Source organism: Podarcis liolepis (assembly GCF_965112155.1).
Source record: "Podarcis liolepis genome assembly, chromosome: 2".
Classification (NCBI taxonomy): domain Eukaryota; kingdom Metazoa; phylum Chordata; class Lepidosauria; order Squamata; family Lacertidae; genus Podarcis; species Podarcis liolepis.
The window spans coordinates 100,971,307-100,986,099 of NC_139555.1; the positions used below are offsets into that span (position 1 = coordinate 100,971,307).

A 14,793-nucleotide genomic window follows, 5' to 3' on the forward strand; every position below is an offset into this window, starting at 1 on the left:
ATCCACATGGCTCCAATAAACATTCCAAGTATTTAATAAGTCAGAAGTTGAGAATGTGTGCTAACATGGGACATGATGTGAAGGACACTCAAGGAATCTGGATCATTTTGATAAGAGAGTTTAGGATAAGGGCAAAATGAGCTCAAGTCCATGGAGGAAACTTGATCAGCAAGAATGCTGATCAAAGAATCAAAGTGGGATTAATAGTCTGGAGAGAATGTTAATCCACGATAGAAGACCTGGTTCTGCTTATCCATCGCACACAGCTGTAAGGCAATCAGCCTCCTAGGGCACATAAACACTCTCTATCTTCTGCACAATCCACATGTGGTTGCCACCTCTCCCAGAGGAGTAAACGATTGCTGCAATTTCTCATTTGCATTTGTTGGTATAAATATATGTACATTTGAACTCCCCCCTCAACAGTCTTTGAAGTTGCAATAACCAGCACCAGATGCTCTGAAGTAGGTCATCTGCAAAGTCATCATAATAAAATGGAAAGAAAAGGAAAAATCTCCCTGCCCATAATGACAACTCAGAAGAGAAGGAAGCAATTTTAAAAGCACTTTATGTGTCCCTAATTCTGGTCACCTCTGAACCTTGTTGGAAGGGCCATATAAAGGTAAAGGGACCCCTGACCATTAGGTCCAGTCGTGACCGACTCTGGGGTTGCGGCGCTCATCTCGCTTTATTGGCCGAGGGAGCTGGCGTACATGACTAAGCCACTTCTGCCAGCATGACTAAGCCGCTTCTGGTGAAACAGAGCAGCACACAGAAATGCCGTTTACCTTCCCGCCGGAGCAGTACCTATTTATCTACTTGCCCTTTGACATGCTTTCGAGCTGCTAGGTTGGCAGGAGCAGGGACCGAGCAACAGGAGCTCACGCCGTTGTGGGGATTCGAACCGCCAACCTTCTGACTGGCAAGTCCTAGGCTCTGTCACCTCTGAACGTTGTTGGAAGGGCCATAGCTCAGTGCTAAGATCATCTGCTTTGCATGCTGAATGTTCTTGATTCAATTCCTGATATCTTCAGTTAGGGCTGGGAGAGATCTCGGTTTAAAACCCTGGGCAGTAGCTGCCAGTAAATGTGAACACTACTGACATGGACCATTGGTCTGACTCAGCAAAAGACAGCTGCCTGTTTTCCTATCACTCCTGACAAGCAGCCGTGATGGCTGGAGCTTATGGGAGTTGGAGTTCATCAAATCCAGGGAGGACATCCCTTCTTCTAGAGTTTTGAAGCTGACATCAATTGAAATGTTTTTCCTGCACAGGGTTTCCAGGCAATGGTGCTCCATGCCAGAGGCATAATATCTTAGAGCTTCATTCCACAGGGATGGCTCAGTTGTGTGTATCTGCCCATATAAGTGTCAGGGACTGTGCTGAGGAGGGCTGCACAGTTGAGGAATGGTGGGAGCCTCCACCTGCTCCTCATCAGGATCCTGAATCTTCCCAGGAGCAGTGGGACAGTATAGATTTGAAACAGTGGTTCGCAGAGGGACATAATTCAGAAGACAAAAGTTGGGAAGAACTGGGGGTGAACAGCTAGGAGAACAACCGGGAGGGAGAATCATAGAATCATAGAATCATAGAGTTGGAAGAGACCACAAGGGCCATCGAGTCCAACCCCCTGCCAAGCAGGAAACACCATCAGAGCACTCCTGACATATGGTTGTCAAGCCTCTGCTTAAAGACCTCCAAAGTAGGAGACTCCACCACACTCCTTGGCAGCAAATTCCACTGTCAAACAGCTTACTGTCAGGAAGTTCTTCCTAATGTTTAGGTGGAATCTTCTTTTTTGTAGTTTGGATCCATTGCTCCGTGTCCGCTTCTCTGGAGCAGCAGAAAACAACCTTTCTCCCTCCTCTATGTGACATCCTTTTATATATTTGAACATGGCTATCATATCACCCCTTAACCTCCTCTTCTCCAGGCTAAACATGCCCAGCTCCCTTAGCCGTTCCTCATAAGGCATCGTTTCCAAGCCTTTGACCATTTTGGTTGCCCTCCTCTGGACACGTTCCAGTTTGTCAGTGTCCTTCTTGAACTGTGGTGCCCAGAACTGGACACAGTACTCCAGGTGAAGTCTGACCAGAGCAGAATACAGTGGCACTATTACTTCCCTTGATCTAGATGCTATACTCCTATTGATGCAGCCCAGAATTGCATTGGCTTTTTTAGCTGCCGCGTCACACTGTGAGCTAACAGACTCCGGTTCGCTGGAAAGTGTCCAGCCAATCAGTCCAAGGTCACTGAGATTAGATAAGGTAGCTGCACAGAAGGCACAGTGGTTGCCAGATCAGGCTGCAAGGTGAGGAAGTGACTCGGGTGATTTGGGGGGGGGAGTGGGTGTAAACCTTAATTGGGAGCACCTTTACTCTGAGAATGGACTCTTTGTTCTTTCGCTGTGATCATTAAAATATCTTTAAATGGTAAGATACTATTTTTGCTTTGTTCTGCTTATCCGCGGCCAAAGGTAAGGAGGAAGCCGCTTCCCCGAAGCCTGACAATAAGTCAAATGTATGGTGCTGGTTGGGGCAAATGTATATGGCTTTCAGGCACTGTTCCTGCCAGATAGAACATTGCCACATGGAAATAATTCTCAGCAGCTTCCAGAGAGGAACTGCAATGCTCAAATTCGCCTTCAGTCTTAGGGGACAGGGAATGCTACCATAGTTGGGATGGGGCAGATATAGGCCAGCCAAATATATTTTGGCACCTGAGGCAAACCACAAAAAGGTGCTTTCACCCCACCAGGGAAGAAGGAGTGAGATCTATATAAAGATCTACATTGGGAGGAGACCAGCAAGGTCTCCTTTTGCCTTTTGTAGAGGCGGCATTGGGGGTGCTCATATCTGGTCTCCAAGAAGCTTGTTCCTTGGAGGCCAGATCTGCAGTTTCTGTGGATCCTGCCACCTGAGGTGGTTGCCTCACTTTGCCACTTTGGGTGGGCAAGCCGTGGGCAGAAGTAATAGAATGTTACCTTCTCAGTTAAGATCCGTAGCTCAGAAGATAGCAGATGCCTGCAAAACAGCAGCACCAGCTACCACCACATCCCTGAAAAGTTCAGTATGTAAACAATGACTACAGAAGTAGTGTCCAGGGGACTGAGAGGAGATATGATCTTGCATTGCAGGGGGTTGGACTAGATGGTGTCCCTTGGTGTCCCTTCCAACTCTACAGTTCTTTGATTCTATGATAACCATCTTCAAAGATCTAAAGGACTTTCACATGAAAGATGGAGCAAGATTCTGACTGAACATTAGGAGGAACCTTTTGACATTAAGGGCAGTTTGGCAGCTGAACAAACTGCTTTGGAAGGTGGTGGACTCTCCTTCATGGGAGGTTTTTAAACCGAGGTTGGATGACCACCTGCCAGAGATTCTTTAGTTGCGATTCTATTATCCTATGATTCCTGCCTGGCAGGAGGTTGGAAAAGATGTACGTTGTGATCCCTTCCAACCCTACAATTCTATGATGAAACATTAAATGCCATTTTGAATTCCATCAACCACCTTCTGCTCTCTCAGTAGTTTAGGTATTGATAAATGCTATTTCCTCCCAATTGCCAGGTCCATCGCCTGAACCTTTAACCCTCCTGTGTACAATTTCCTTGTACTTTTTAACCATCTTGTGAACCTTTGACCTCGCTATGCCCGAGAGCCCTTCTAAAGCAAAAAGCAACTATTTCACAACACAAACACACAATGTCGGAAAGTTCAATTTCTTCGCATTAGACCCTGTCGGTAGGCTCCACACGCTTCCTTTCCTCCCTGCTGTTCCTGAGGAGCAAAGGTACACAGACCAAAGGAGTACTGTGGAGGGGGAAAGTCTCTTCTATCAGCTGCCAAAAGCAGCAGGTCATTGCTCCCTCCAAAGAACACAGCACTGCCCTTGGCAAATTCCTGGGGTGGCCTTGGCTCCACTTGGCTCTGTGGAAGCATAACACAGCAGGGCTTTGCTGCTTCCACATTACAAACCCACACCTTTGGAAAGTATATCAGGACAAGGCCAACACATGAGGTTGCATCTGACTAAATTATTATTTTATTCCTGTTTGTTTAATTTGTACACCGCTCTTCATTCAAAGATTACAGGGTGATTCACAATATAAAAATACAAAAATGAAAACACAAAACACATGATAAAACACAAACAAACCAATAAGGCTCCTACCACAAGGACATAGAATGTTAATCGGCCAAAGGCCTAGTCATAAAGAAACATTTTCACCTGGTGCATAAAGATATAAAATGAAGGTGCCAAGCAAGGCTTCCTGTGGAGAGCATTCCACAAACAGGGAGCCACCACAGAAAAGGCCGTTCTCATGCTGCCATCTTCCTGGAATCTCATGGATAAGGCACACAAAGAAGGGCCTCAGATTATGATTGCAGGGTCTGGGTCGGTTCATATGGGGGAATAAATCAGACTCAGAGTAGACCCACTGAAGCTCATGGATCTCACAACTAACTTAAACCCACTGATTTTAGTGGGTCTACTCTGATTACGACTTTTAAAAAATTGGATTCAACTCATAATGTTGTTTTTATTTTTACTGCTTACTTCAACATTGCATTGATTTCTGGAATTTTTATGAGTGTCACGCTGGAACCTATGTTATGGATGAAGGTGCATTTTAGAATTTCTCCAAATAAATTCATAAATAAGGTCACTGCAGTCACTTTATTTCATTTCATTTTTTTTTTTGTAGTAGCAGCTTTGTTCTTAGATTAGCATAGTGATTCCCTCCCTTCCCTATTCCTAGAGACTGCTTTATACATCTATTGACATCTCTCATAGGAAGCTGCCTTACACTGAGTCCAGCCATTGGCCCATCTAGCTTGGCATTCTCTACACCAGATACAGGCAAACTCGGCCCTCCAGATGTTTTGGGACTACAGCTCCCATCATCCCTGACCACTGCTCCTGTTAGCTAGGGATGATGGGAGTTGTAGTCCCAAAACATCTGGAGGGCCGAGTTTGCCGATGCCTGGTCTACACTGATGGGCTGCACTCTCTAGGGTTTCTGGCAAGGGGAAGTTGCCAACCCCACTGGAGATCTCAGGGATTGAACCATGCAAAGCAGATGCTCTTTCATTGATCTTCAGCAGTTATTGTACAGCAGCAATTCCCCAGAGCAGCAATTGTAGATAACGGGAGGACTTTATCAAGAAAATGCAGTGGGAATTCAACTTGGGATTTTTAAAAAAAACCTACCCAAGCAAATCAGATGGGTCAGAGAGGTGAATAGGAGACAAAAAACCCAAAAACCCCAAACACCACACTGCCATATTTGCAACTGATGACTGTAAACTCTTAGTTATTATTATAGTAAAGGCTTCTATTGCATTATATTATTTATAATTTAAATTGCTCATTGGCAACCTTCAATTAAACCTAATCCAAGATGATGTCGAATTAATGAGGTTGCTAACTTCATTATCATCACGCTAGACGTTGCGCCAATTGTGAACATCGCAGTCTATTTTAACAACTCCTCATTAATTTTATGTAGGAGCTCTTTGGAGAACTTGACACAAATGTTTTGTTACCCTCAGTTTCTCTTATTCTTCTTCACTGGAGCAGAAGTAAAAGATATGTGCAATATTTTACCCATCCCATTCGGGTAAGCATGTGCAATGTTAGTATCTTTGCAATGCACCCAGTAATATGTTTCTTTCCTTGGTTAGCTGTGTGTGTGCATGCTATATTTTTCAACACACTTCAGATTTTGCTTTTTAAAAAGTACAGCATGCCGTGTGTGATCTTTCCAGGTACAGTTAAGGAAAAATCTTTCTGCTGTTACATCACTTAATGGGGAATGAAATCATGCGAATTGTTTTATGCATCTATCTTTTATAACTTTACAACAGAGGAAAAAATTAAGGTCCTGCTAAATGCAAAGCAATGTAAGACAATGTAAGTGTTAACTGGTAAAGAAAGCCACTTGTAAGCCACTTTGGTACCCCAGAAAAGCAGGGCATGCATTTTGGTTTTCCGACCATGCTCAGAACTGAGCACACAAGTGTAGAATTGGAGGGGTGGTTTCTCTGGGATGGTGGTGGCGATCTCCTCAAATATTTTATGGGGGCTTGGCTAGGAGTTGGCTCCAATGTTTGTAGCTGAGGGTAGCACTTCATATATCCAAAGAAGTGCAGTTTACAAAAGCTTGTCTTTAAACTCTTTGATTTTTCTGCAAGAGTCAGCTATCCCTGTGGAAACACTTAAATTTCATATCTCATCAAAAGTCTGGGTGAGAAGGAGTATTTTAGCCTGACACCAAAATCATAAATTAGCATTGGCACTAGTGAGACCTGCCTGGCCCCAACACTAATATCACCAGTATTTGGAAAGCTCATCACTAAAGTCATCAGTACTCGGCAAATAACAAATAAAGTAAATAATGAAAACATTCTGAGAACAGTCTTGAACCAAATATGAAACCAGGACCAATCTGAATCTTCCCCCTCCACCCCACCCCACTCCCTTTAGGTGCTGTTTTCAGCACGTGTGTCAGCGGGAACACGCATGCTGAACATACATAAGTGGGGAGATTCCTGTACCATAAAGCTGTGAGCCTGTTCCATGGTTTTCCTGGAGAGCTGTTACTGCCGAATGCTAGCAACCCTATTATAGGAGAATCATAGCACCATCATGACCTTATAAGGTATGCTAGCGATTGGACCTTGCTGCACTGCCAGCCCTGTGTGTGTGAGTGAGTCACACAACTGACATGGAGCCCAAGGCAGACAGCAAGTGTCCGTGTTTCATCCATCTACAGCTTTGCACTAGACACAGCCTTGGGGGACTGATGCATTGATGAAGCACCCAGCTTTCCCCCACCAGATCCTGCTGCTACCCCATGCCTTGCGGCGGAAAAATTACAGCAAACCTATGGATGTATTTATAAAAACATATCCTATGCTGCAATTTCATTTTTTAATAAACTAGAGCATTTTACAACCACTATATATAAAATAAGACCACATAAAAACTAAGATCACAGATTGCTGGCTAGCTACTGCAAAAAGTATTTCTTTTTCTTAAAGGTCTGCATAAACCTACATAAAAAAGAGGGTGGGATTCTATGTAGAAGCTTGGAGGAGGGTCCTGTAGCTTAGAAATGTGCTTCAGATGCAAAGATCCCAGGCTGAATCCCAAGAATTGCAGTGAAAAAAATGACAATAAGGTAGCAAAGAGGGTGGGTTGGGTTGCGGGTACCTTGGAGAACCAAACAATGTCAACAGTACTGAGTTTGATGGACCAATGGTCCAAGTCAATACAAGACAGCCTCATATGACCATAGACCTCCGCGTATTAAATATAGAGATGGTGATGGTAATACCAGTAACCAATTCTGGCATCTGTTTGCTTTTGGAGTTTTTCCCATAGGAAAAAGGCATGGGTGGAGATGTTGTGTTGGAGAAGTGGAGGGAAATCAGCATGGGATTCCTCTGGAGAGATTTAGGAACACCAGGCTCTTGGAATGTAGTGTCCTCCCCACATATCTTTCCTGCAACATCCGTCTTGATTTGTCTTCTCCATAATAATCTGAAGAGCAGTCCTGCGGAGGAAAACGCTGTGCTGGAGCTGGCCCTGAGACAGGGCTGTCTAGTGGTGATGCTCAGCGGTTGGGAGGGGAGGAACATCAGCTCTCAGAATAGCTCGGTGATAACAGGGCTCAGCAATCGATCCTGACATATTGCTATTCAGTGCATAAATGATTCACTCCTCCTCTCTTCTTGCAACAAAAATAAAAAGACTTCACAGGCTTGCAAAGTGCCAAGGTACCATTATGGAATGTAGAGTGAAATAGAATCACAGAATTGTAGAGCAGGAAGGGACTTCAAGGGTCATTTAGTCCAGCCCCCTTGCAATTTGGGAACCCTGTCCACAGCCATTCCTGGGTGGGCTCGAACCACCAAACTTCCAGTTAACAGCAAGATGCACTGACTCAGTGTGCCACTGGGAGGAATATTGTAAGAATCACAAAAGCCGCTCTTGAGAGAGGCAAACGACTTTGGTAGAAAGAGCTTCGACTGGCGTTGAGATCCTGGCTGGGGTGTGATGCAGCACGCTGTAAGAGCTACCATGTTACTTTGGATTCCTCTTGTAAAAAGAAAGAACACCCAAGATGTGCAAAAAGGGCAGGGCCAACCTTCTCCAGTCTAGTGCTCTCCAGACCTTTTAGACTATGACTCCCATCCGCCCCATCCAGCATGGGGACAGAAAGAAATGCCATGCATTGATAACATGATTGAGGTTTATATTCATTTTATTTAACACGTTTCTATACTGCTTTCCATCCTAGGTTTGCAGGGTGGTGTACAATATAAAAACACAAAAATATGTAACATAGTAATAAACAAAAACAATACCCCCATGCCAAACACAGTTTAACAGGCCGTATATTGTTTAATTAGCTGAGGGTCTGAAGAAGAGGAATGTTTTTATCTGGCACCTAAAGATATGTAACGAAGGCACCAGGTGAGCCTCCCTGGCGAGAGCATTCCACATTCCTTCAAATGAAGGGTGGTATACTACTGTGGGTTAGGGATGTTGTTGGCGCTGTGGGTTAAACCACTGAGCTTGCCGATCTGAAAGTCGGCGGTTCGAATCCCCGTCACGGGGTGAGTTCCCGTTGCTTGATCCCTGCTCCTGCCAAGGAGTATTGCAGTTTTGAGCTGTTTATGATGTACCAGAGTTATTTTGGATCTTGTGCTCCTACAATGCAGAGGTCAGACAATAGGGATAAAACTCCCCCCCCCTTCATTGGTTGGAAAGATTTAAAGAGTGACAATCTGCTGCCTTTTAGCACTGTATGCTAGGATCCCTTGGCCTGGATGTTAGGACAGCACAAGGGGTGTGATCACACTAAGCCTTTTATCAATGGAACACAGCAGGGAAAGTTCATGGTATCAGAAGGGGGGGGGGTACTGACAGTCCAGTGGCAGCAGCTGTTAAGGAGTATTGCCCTCTTCTCGGGAGCTAGTTGAAATTATTGTGTGATTGTGACCACCTTGAGCTGTATGACGAAAGGGATATATAAATACCTTAAATCAATCAGATTGAATTGTGTTATAGCCATAATTGTTGCATCAGCCAGGTGTGAGAATTTCTGTTTGGACAGCTCCGTTCAGACTTTTCTCAGGCCAGCTTCCTAGATGTAAAGCAAAAGCTCTCTCTCCTCTAGCAGTGGTAGATGTAAACTGATGCCACTTTTTAATTAGGAAAAGCTTGCACCCTAATCTCCTCACCCTTTTGGACTAAATCGCTCCAATATAACAAGTTGCCTGCACCCATCTGTTAACAGCTGCTGAAGCTATCAGATTGCTTTCGAGGCATGCTGATACATAATGAGGCACAAAAGTTGAGACCGGGAATCAAGCTTCCTTAAAAGCACCATGGGTAGCATGCAAAGCTTTTGACGGCAAGACTGACACTGTTTTAACAGGCATACAGCACCTCATTCATGCAACGCACAATCCGTTTATGGAATCTGCTGCTATGGGACATGGTGGTGAGGACTACTAGCTTAGTGGCTAGCCTATAAATCATTGTGTAAAGGCCAGGTTTTTTGGGTGTGCGAGTAAAATTGGAATACTTTTGAGTTACAGGTAGAAGCATCCTTTTTTACGTAGTGTGCATGCTTGAACTATATAACATACGCAGTGAATACTAAGCTTCAGCATGTCATTGCATATGCTATTGTGTGAGTTACAGGTAGCCAATCTAGGTGCAACTAGTCTACAAGCCCCATCATCCTTGACCGCTGATCAGGCTGGATCAGGGACTGATGGTAGTTGGTGGCCCAACAGGATCTGGGGTGGGTGGGGTGATTTGGTTGGCTACTTCTAGTGTGAATGACTGAAGGATGCTTGCCCTGCCACCCGCACACCTGATAGTTGAGCCATAAGGGACTCGGTGGTTGTTGGCAAAGCAATAGGCTTTGCCTTCTATCCATCTCTGTGTGCAGTTCCTTCATCACACACTAGGACACAAGCACAGGTTCACTTAGCTCTATCTACACGAGCAAACAGAGAAGCTTTTCCATTCCTGATGAAGTCCACTAGCCTCTGCTGCCCGACATGCTCCTGGCTTTATCCCAGCTATGATAATTTTTCACATCGAAAGTTTTCAACTCTTAATGTAGCCCAAAACATAGTTGTGCTGTGTCAGAGGGCATGGTGAGTAAGGAGCCAGGAAGGTCTCCAGTAGACTACAGATGGTGCCTGTGTAATATTTCTGGGGAAGGAATTCCAAAGGGTAGCTGCCACCACATTAAAGGCTAGAATCCTACATTGTGCAGACTGGACCTCCTGAGAAGATGAGATCTGCAGGAGGCCCTCACTGGCAAAGCACCATGATTGGCTGTATATTTAAGGGGTGACAAAATCTTTCAGATGATCCCAAGCTGCATAGGGCTTTATACACCAAAACCAGCACCTCAAACTTAGTCCAGGAGTTAATTGGCAGCCAGTGGCATTCTTTCAACAGTTGGCTAACATGTTGGTGACATCCTGCCCCAGTGAGCAGTCGAGCTGCCACATTCTGCCCCAGCTGCAGCTTCACCAGCTACAAGAGCCACTCAAGGACTTTAGTCAAACTGCATGAGCACTGCTGAAACTTTTATATAGAGCTACTCTAAGACGTCAGTGTGTTGACTCATATAGCAGTAAGCTATATATGTGTACCACCCGTGCTGGTTTGGTTGGAATAAACTTTGGGTAACTTAAAAAAAGAAGAAGAAAACCCAGACACAGGTTTGTCACTCACCACCACCAAAAATAATGTGTGATATATCCTAAAGGACCTATGGACAAATGGGGGTACTCAGTGCTGACTATCTCAGCTGCAAATGTGCAACTTGTTACGATCCTTGATCCACATCTCTGGATATCATGGATCTGATTGTCTTAGGGTTATAAGGCATTGAAACTTGCACATATTGGGAGCAGTGAGGCAAAATATTGTATCTGGTTCTGTGGCAAAACCAAGCAAGTAGTTCCTTTACTGTTCTTTCGTCCCCAATTAAAGTGATCCCATGTGCATGGAATAATGTTTTGGATTCTAGCTATGGAAGCATCTATGTTATCAATAGCAAGATGATGATGATGATAGGCTTGCTATTGCTAAAAAGAACACTAACTTGTTTACACTCCATATAATAATTTTCTGAAATGAATGTGCTTGCTCGTGCATTATCTAAAATATTTAACATTTTTATATAAAGTTTCAGATTCTATTACATGACCACAAAAATTCAAATTAGTAACATTTATCGCCATGCATTCAAATTACTGGTTTCTCCCTTCTTTCCATTATGCTTCACTATCCTTTACACTTGGAGACCAGAAAAGGGGCACTCTGAAAAACTTATTAGCATTGATTTTGGCTGAAGCAGGTGAGAATCAAAGGACTTTGGGTTATTTTTGGGGGGAGGGGAAATCTACAATGGGACAGCTTCAATTTAATCCCCATTCTAAAGTTGCTGCCCAGGGAATTTGGAACAGAAGGTTTTAAACTCCCCCTAAAAGCCACAGTTCTGCTATTGTTTTCTTTCTGATTTTCCATTTAAATCAATCTCATCTTCCATACTTTGAACAATGCCATTTGATTGATACCATGATAGCAAATGTGTCAGGGTGCAGGTTGGTGGATTAGTTAAGTGCTGAAAGACAACAAGGAAATCTCTGTTCATACATGTATTCTGATTGTTAACAGTGCCGAGCAGTAGAACAATTAATGGACTTTGCTTGTACTTTTCAAACACTTGGCATCAAAAGCCACTATTTCCAGGAGGAGCAAAAGCTACAATGCTCATCGTTACAAACCCAGAAATTCTATCGTGCAACTTAACCACTTACACACCGCTTGTTTTCCTTAGCTACAGAGTTACTGTACTGTGTCATAAATGTACACAGCATTACAATGCTGCATATCAAAATAAATGCTATATCCTGTAACTACATAGAATAAAGAATGTTTTCAATGAAAAGGTAGTATACAAAAACAGAACAAAACACAGTGAAATATTTAATGCACAAAAAATCTCTGCTTTACAGAAGGAATCCTGCATAGATTGTATCAGGTTAATAACATCTCCAAAGGTGCTGTTGATCTGCATTGTAAGAAATGGTCAGCTGCTGTGATACCATCACTTAACTATTTTGTTTTGCATAATACTATCCAATGGCAGCAAACATCTGCATCAAATTACAGTATGACACCATGCAACCTTTCCTTAATTTTGATATTTTTTTCAATATATTGAATTACTTTGTTCAAAAAAACTGCATTACTTTAAGAAAAGAAAGAAAAGTAAAATATTCTGAAAACACTTGGGCAGTACAGACCAAAGATTCAACGATAATTTTAAAATAAATTCTGCAATCTTTCTTTTTTGTTTATGCACACATCACTACAGCTTCCCGAAGTGCAGAATAAGTTCACTAAAACAGTTCTCTCTCTCTCTCTACCCCAAAAAGCCGTATTTTTAATAAACATCAAGGAAACCCACAGAAACAAAATCACCTAAGATTAGGGTGCAGTTGCTAAGACAGAGAGACACAGATACACACAGATCAGTGTAACAAAGGTAGCTTTGGATTTTAAAATAAGAGTTCCTCTAGAGGAAAAAGAACATTGACTGGTTACAGTTGTTGTTAACTTACCGGAGCAAATATCACCATACACATTTACAAAAGGTTTTATAATCCAACTTCCCTCATCTGAAAGAAGACAAAAATTGGCTCATGCTAAAAACAGAGGCACCCCAAAAGCTCCTCAATAGCCAGCAGTAGCTCCTGTCCCTGTTTTTATGAAGCAAATAAAAAGCAAGCAAGCAAGAAGAAAAAAATCAATGCTCAGGGAAAGTGAGATGATATACCAATCAGGCAGCAGCTAGAGCCTTATTTGCTAGAGGGAGGTGGGAACGGTGCAGAAATGGTCTCATGTTATTAGAGAATGACTACACACAGTCTAAGGACAGGAATCTAATACTACTTTCTCCCTTGGTGGGAGAAGGGACCCGGCTGCTTTTGTAGCAAGTGCTCAGCTCTTGTCTAGGAAGTGCCACAGAGCTGCACAGATCATTGCTCAGACCTGTGAACGCACTAGCTTTGCTTTGTGGGAAAGGTCATTGTGGAGAACTGGGTCCTGGGCTCGTGCTAAATAAGCCTGAACATTATTCATTCACCTTCGTGTTCATTTGAGAAGAAATTGTGGGGCAAATACTGGTAAGGGGGCACTTTGAATGTGAACAGCCAGGACTGGCAAATCAAAACAAACAAAAAAACAGAGACACAAAACGCAAAGGTCCTGCAAACACCACAACCGCCAACTAAACATGTAAAGGTAAAGGTAAAGGTAAAGGGACATGACTTATTACTTATTTATCACATTTCCATCCCACCATTTTATAGTTCAAATCAGGAAAAATAAATATAGTAAATGGACAAAAGTACAAAGATTCACAAAATGTTTAGAGGTATGCATACCCCCAGGAAAAAAAAGCACTGGATTTAGGTCAATCATGCTGTAGTGAAGTATGAACAACACCTGCTTTTTGCTATTGACCCCACAAGCACAAGATGCAAATCACAAGGACTCCATAAGCAACGGATGTGGAAAATCTCTCCCCCTGCTGGCTTTAAATTGTATGTTGTATACATGAAGGAGTGTCTCCATCCCCATCGTTCAGCCCAGACACTGAGATCCAGCACTGAAGGCCTTCTGGCAGTTCCCTCATTTCAAGAAGTGAGGTTATAGGGAACCAGACAGAGGGCCTTTTCGGTAGTGGCGCCCGCCCTGTGGAACGCCCTCCCTTCAGATGTGAAGGAAATAAGCAGGTATCTTATCTTTAAAAGACATCTGAAGGCAGCCTGTTTAGGTAAGTTTTTAATATTTAATGCTGTATTGTTTTTAACACTCGATTGGGAGCCGCCCAGAGTGGCTGGGGAGACTCAGTAAACTACTACTACTACTACTACTACTATTATTATTATTATTATTATTATTATTATTATTATTATTATTATGTTAGCACATCCATAGTTGCCCCAGCGGCTTATTCTGGCTACTGTGTACAAGGCAATAAAACACGGCAGCTTCATTGCACATGCAGGTAAAGAGGTGAGTGGCAGAAGTCTTCTTGCTACCAGCAGCTCTGCTGGTCCCGAAGGAAGTGCAGGAACTTCGACATAATGGATTTCAAGAGATGTCCCCAAGCTTTATCACATTCTATAGAATGTGCCAAATCAACCTGGGAAGGACAGGTAGCAGAGTGGAAGTAGCAGAACAACAATCAGTTACATGTCAAGCACGGTAAATCTGAATGTCTTCAGTTGGACTTCCAAGTACGCAAATGTACAAAGGTCTGCTGCCTGAAACTGTTTACTCCTTTAGGTTATCTATGCATTTACCTGGGAGTAACTTCCATTGGAAACCCAGGTATTCAGCTCTGAGTCAATAAGCATGCTCTACACATCTGCTTTACAGTATACCAACAATATAGTTTAGCATATATGGGGTGGGAGCCATCTGTCTGTCAAAGGTTGAACTCCCTCAGGGTTAATCTGCTAGCACCCACCTGCTGGTGGTGTGTGAGAGAGGCCAAAGCTGATGGCGGGTTTGAATTTGCGTGATGGGGTGATCCACCATTGCTCTGTCCCAGCTCCTGCCAACCGATAGGAAAGTACACTAGTGCAAGTAGATAAATAAGTACCACTGTGGCAGGGTACTTATGGCATTTCTGTGCGCTCCGGCACTCGTCACAGTGTCCCGTTGCATCA

General features: G+C 43.4%; 1 protein-coding gene across 2 annotated transcripts in view; it reads right to left on the bottom strand.

Moving 5' to 3' along the window:
- SYNPR (synaptoporin) overlaps positions 1–14,793 on the bottom strand; it is a 145,524-nt gene that overhangs the window by 42,101 nt on the left and 88,630 nt on the right. The window contains exon 1 of one of the 2 annotated variants that reach the window (XM_083493340.1): positions 12,676–13,026. The exons of the other annotated variant lie outside the window; for it this stretch is intronic. Coding sequence (XP_083349466.1) covers positions 12,676–12,699 — 24 coding nt within the window. The 5' untranslated portion in view covers positions 12,700–13,026. Of the gene's footprint in view, positions 1–12,675; positions 13,027–14,793 lie in introns of those variants that run through there. 2 annotated transcript variants of the gene reach the window in all.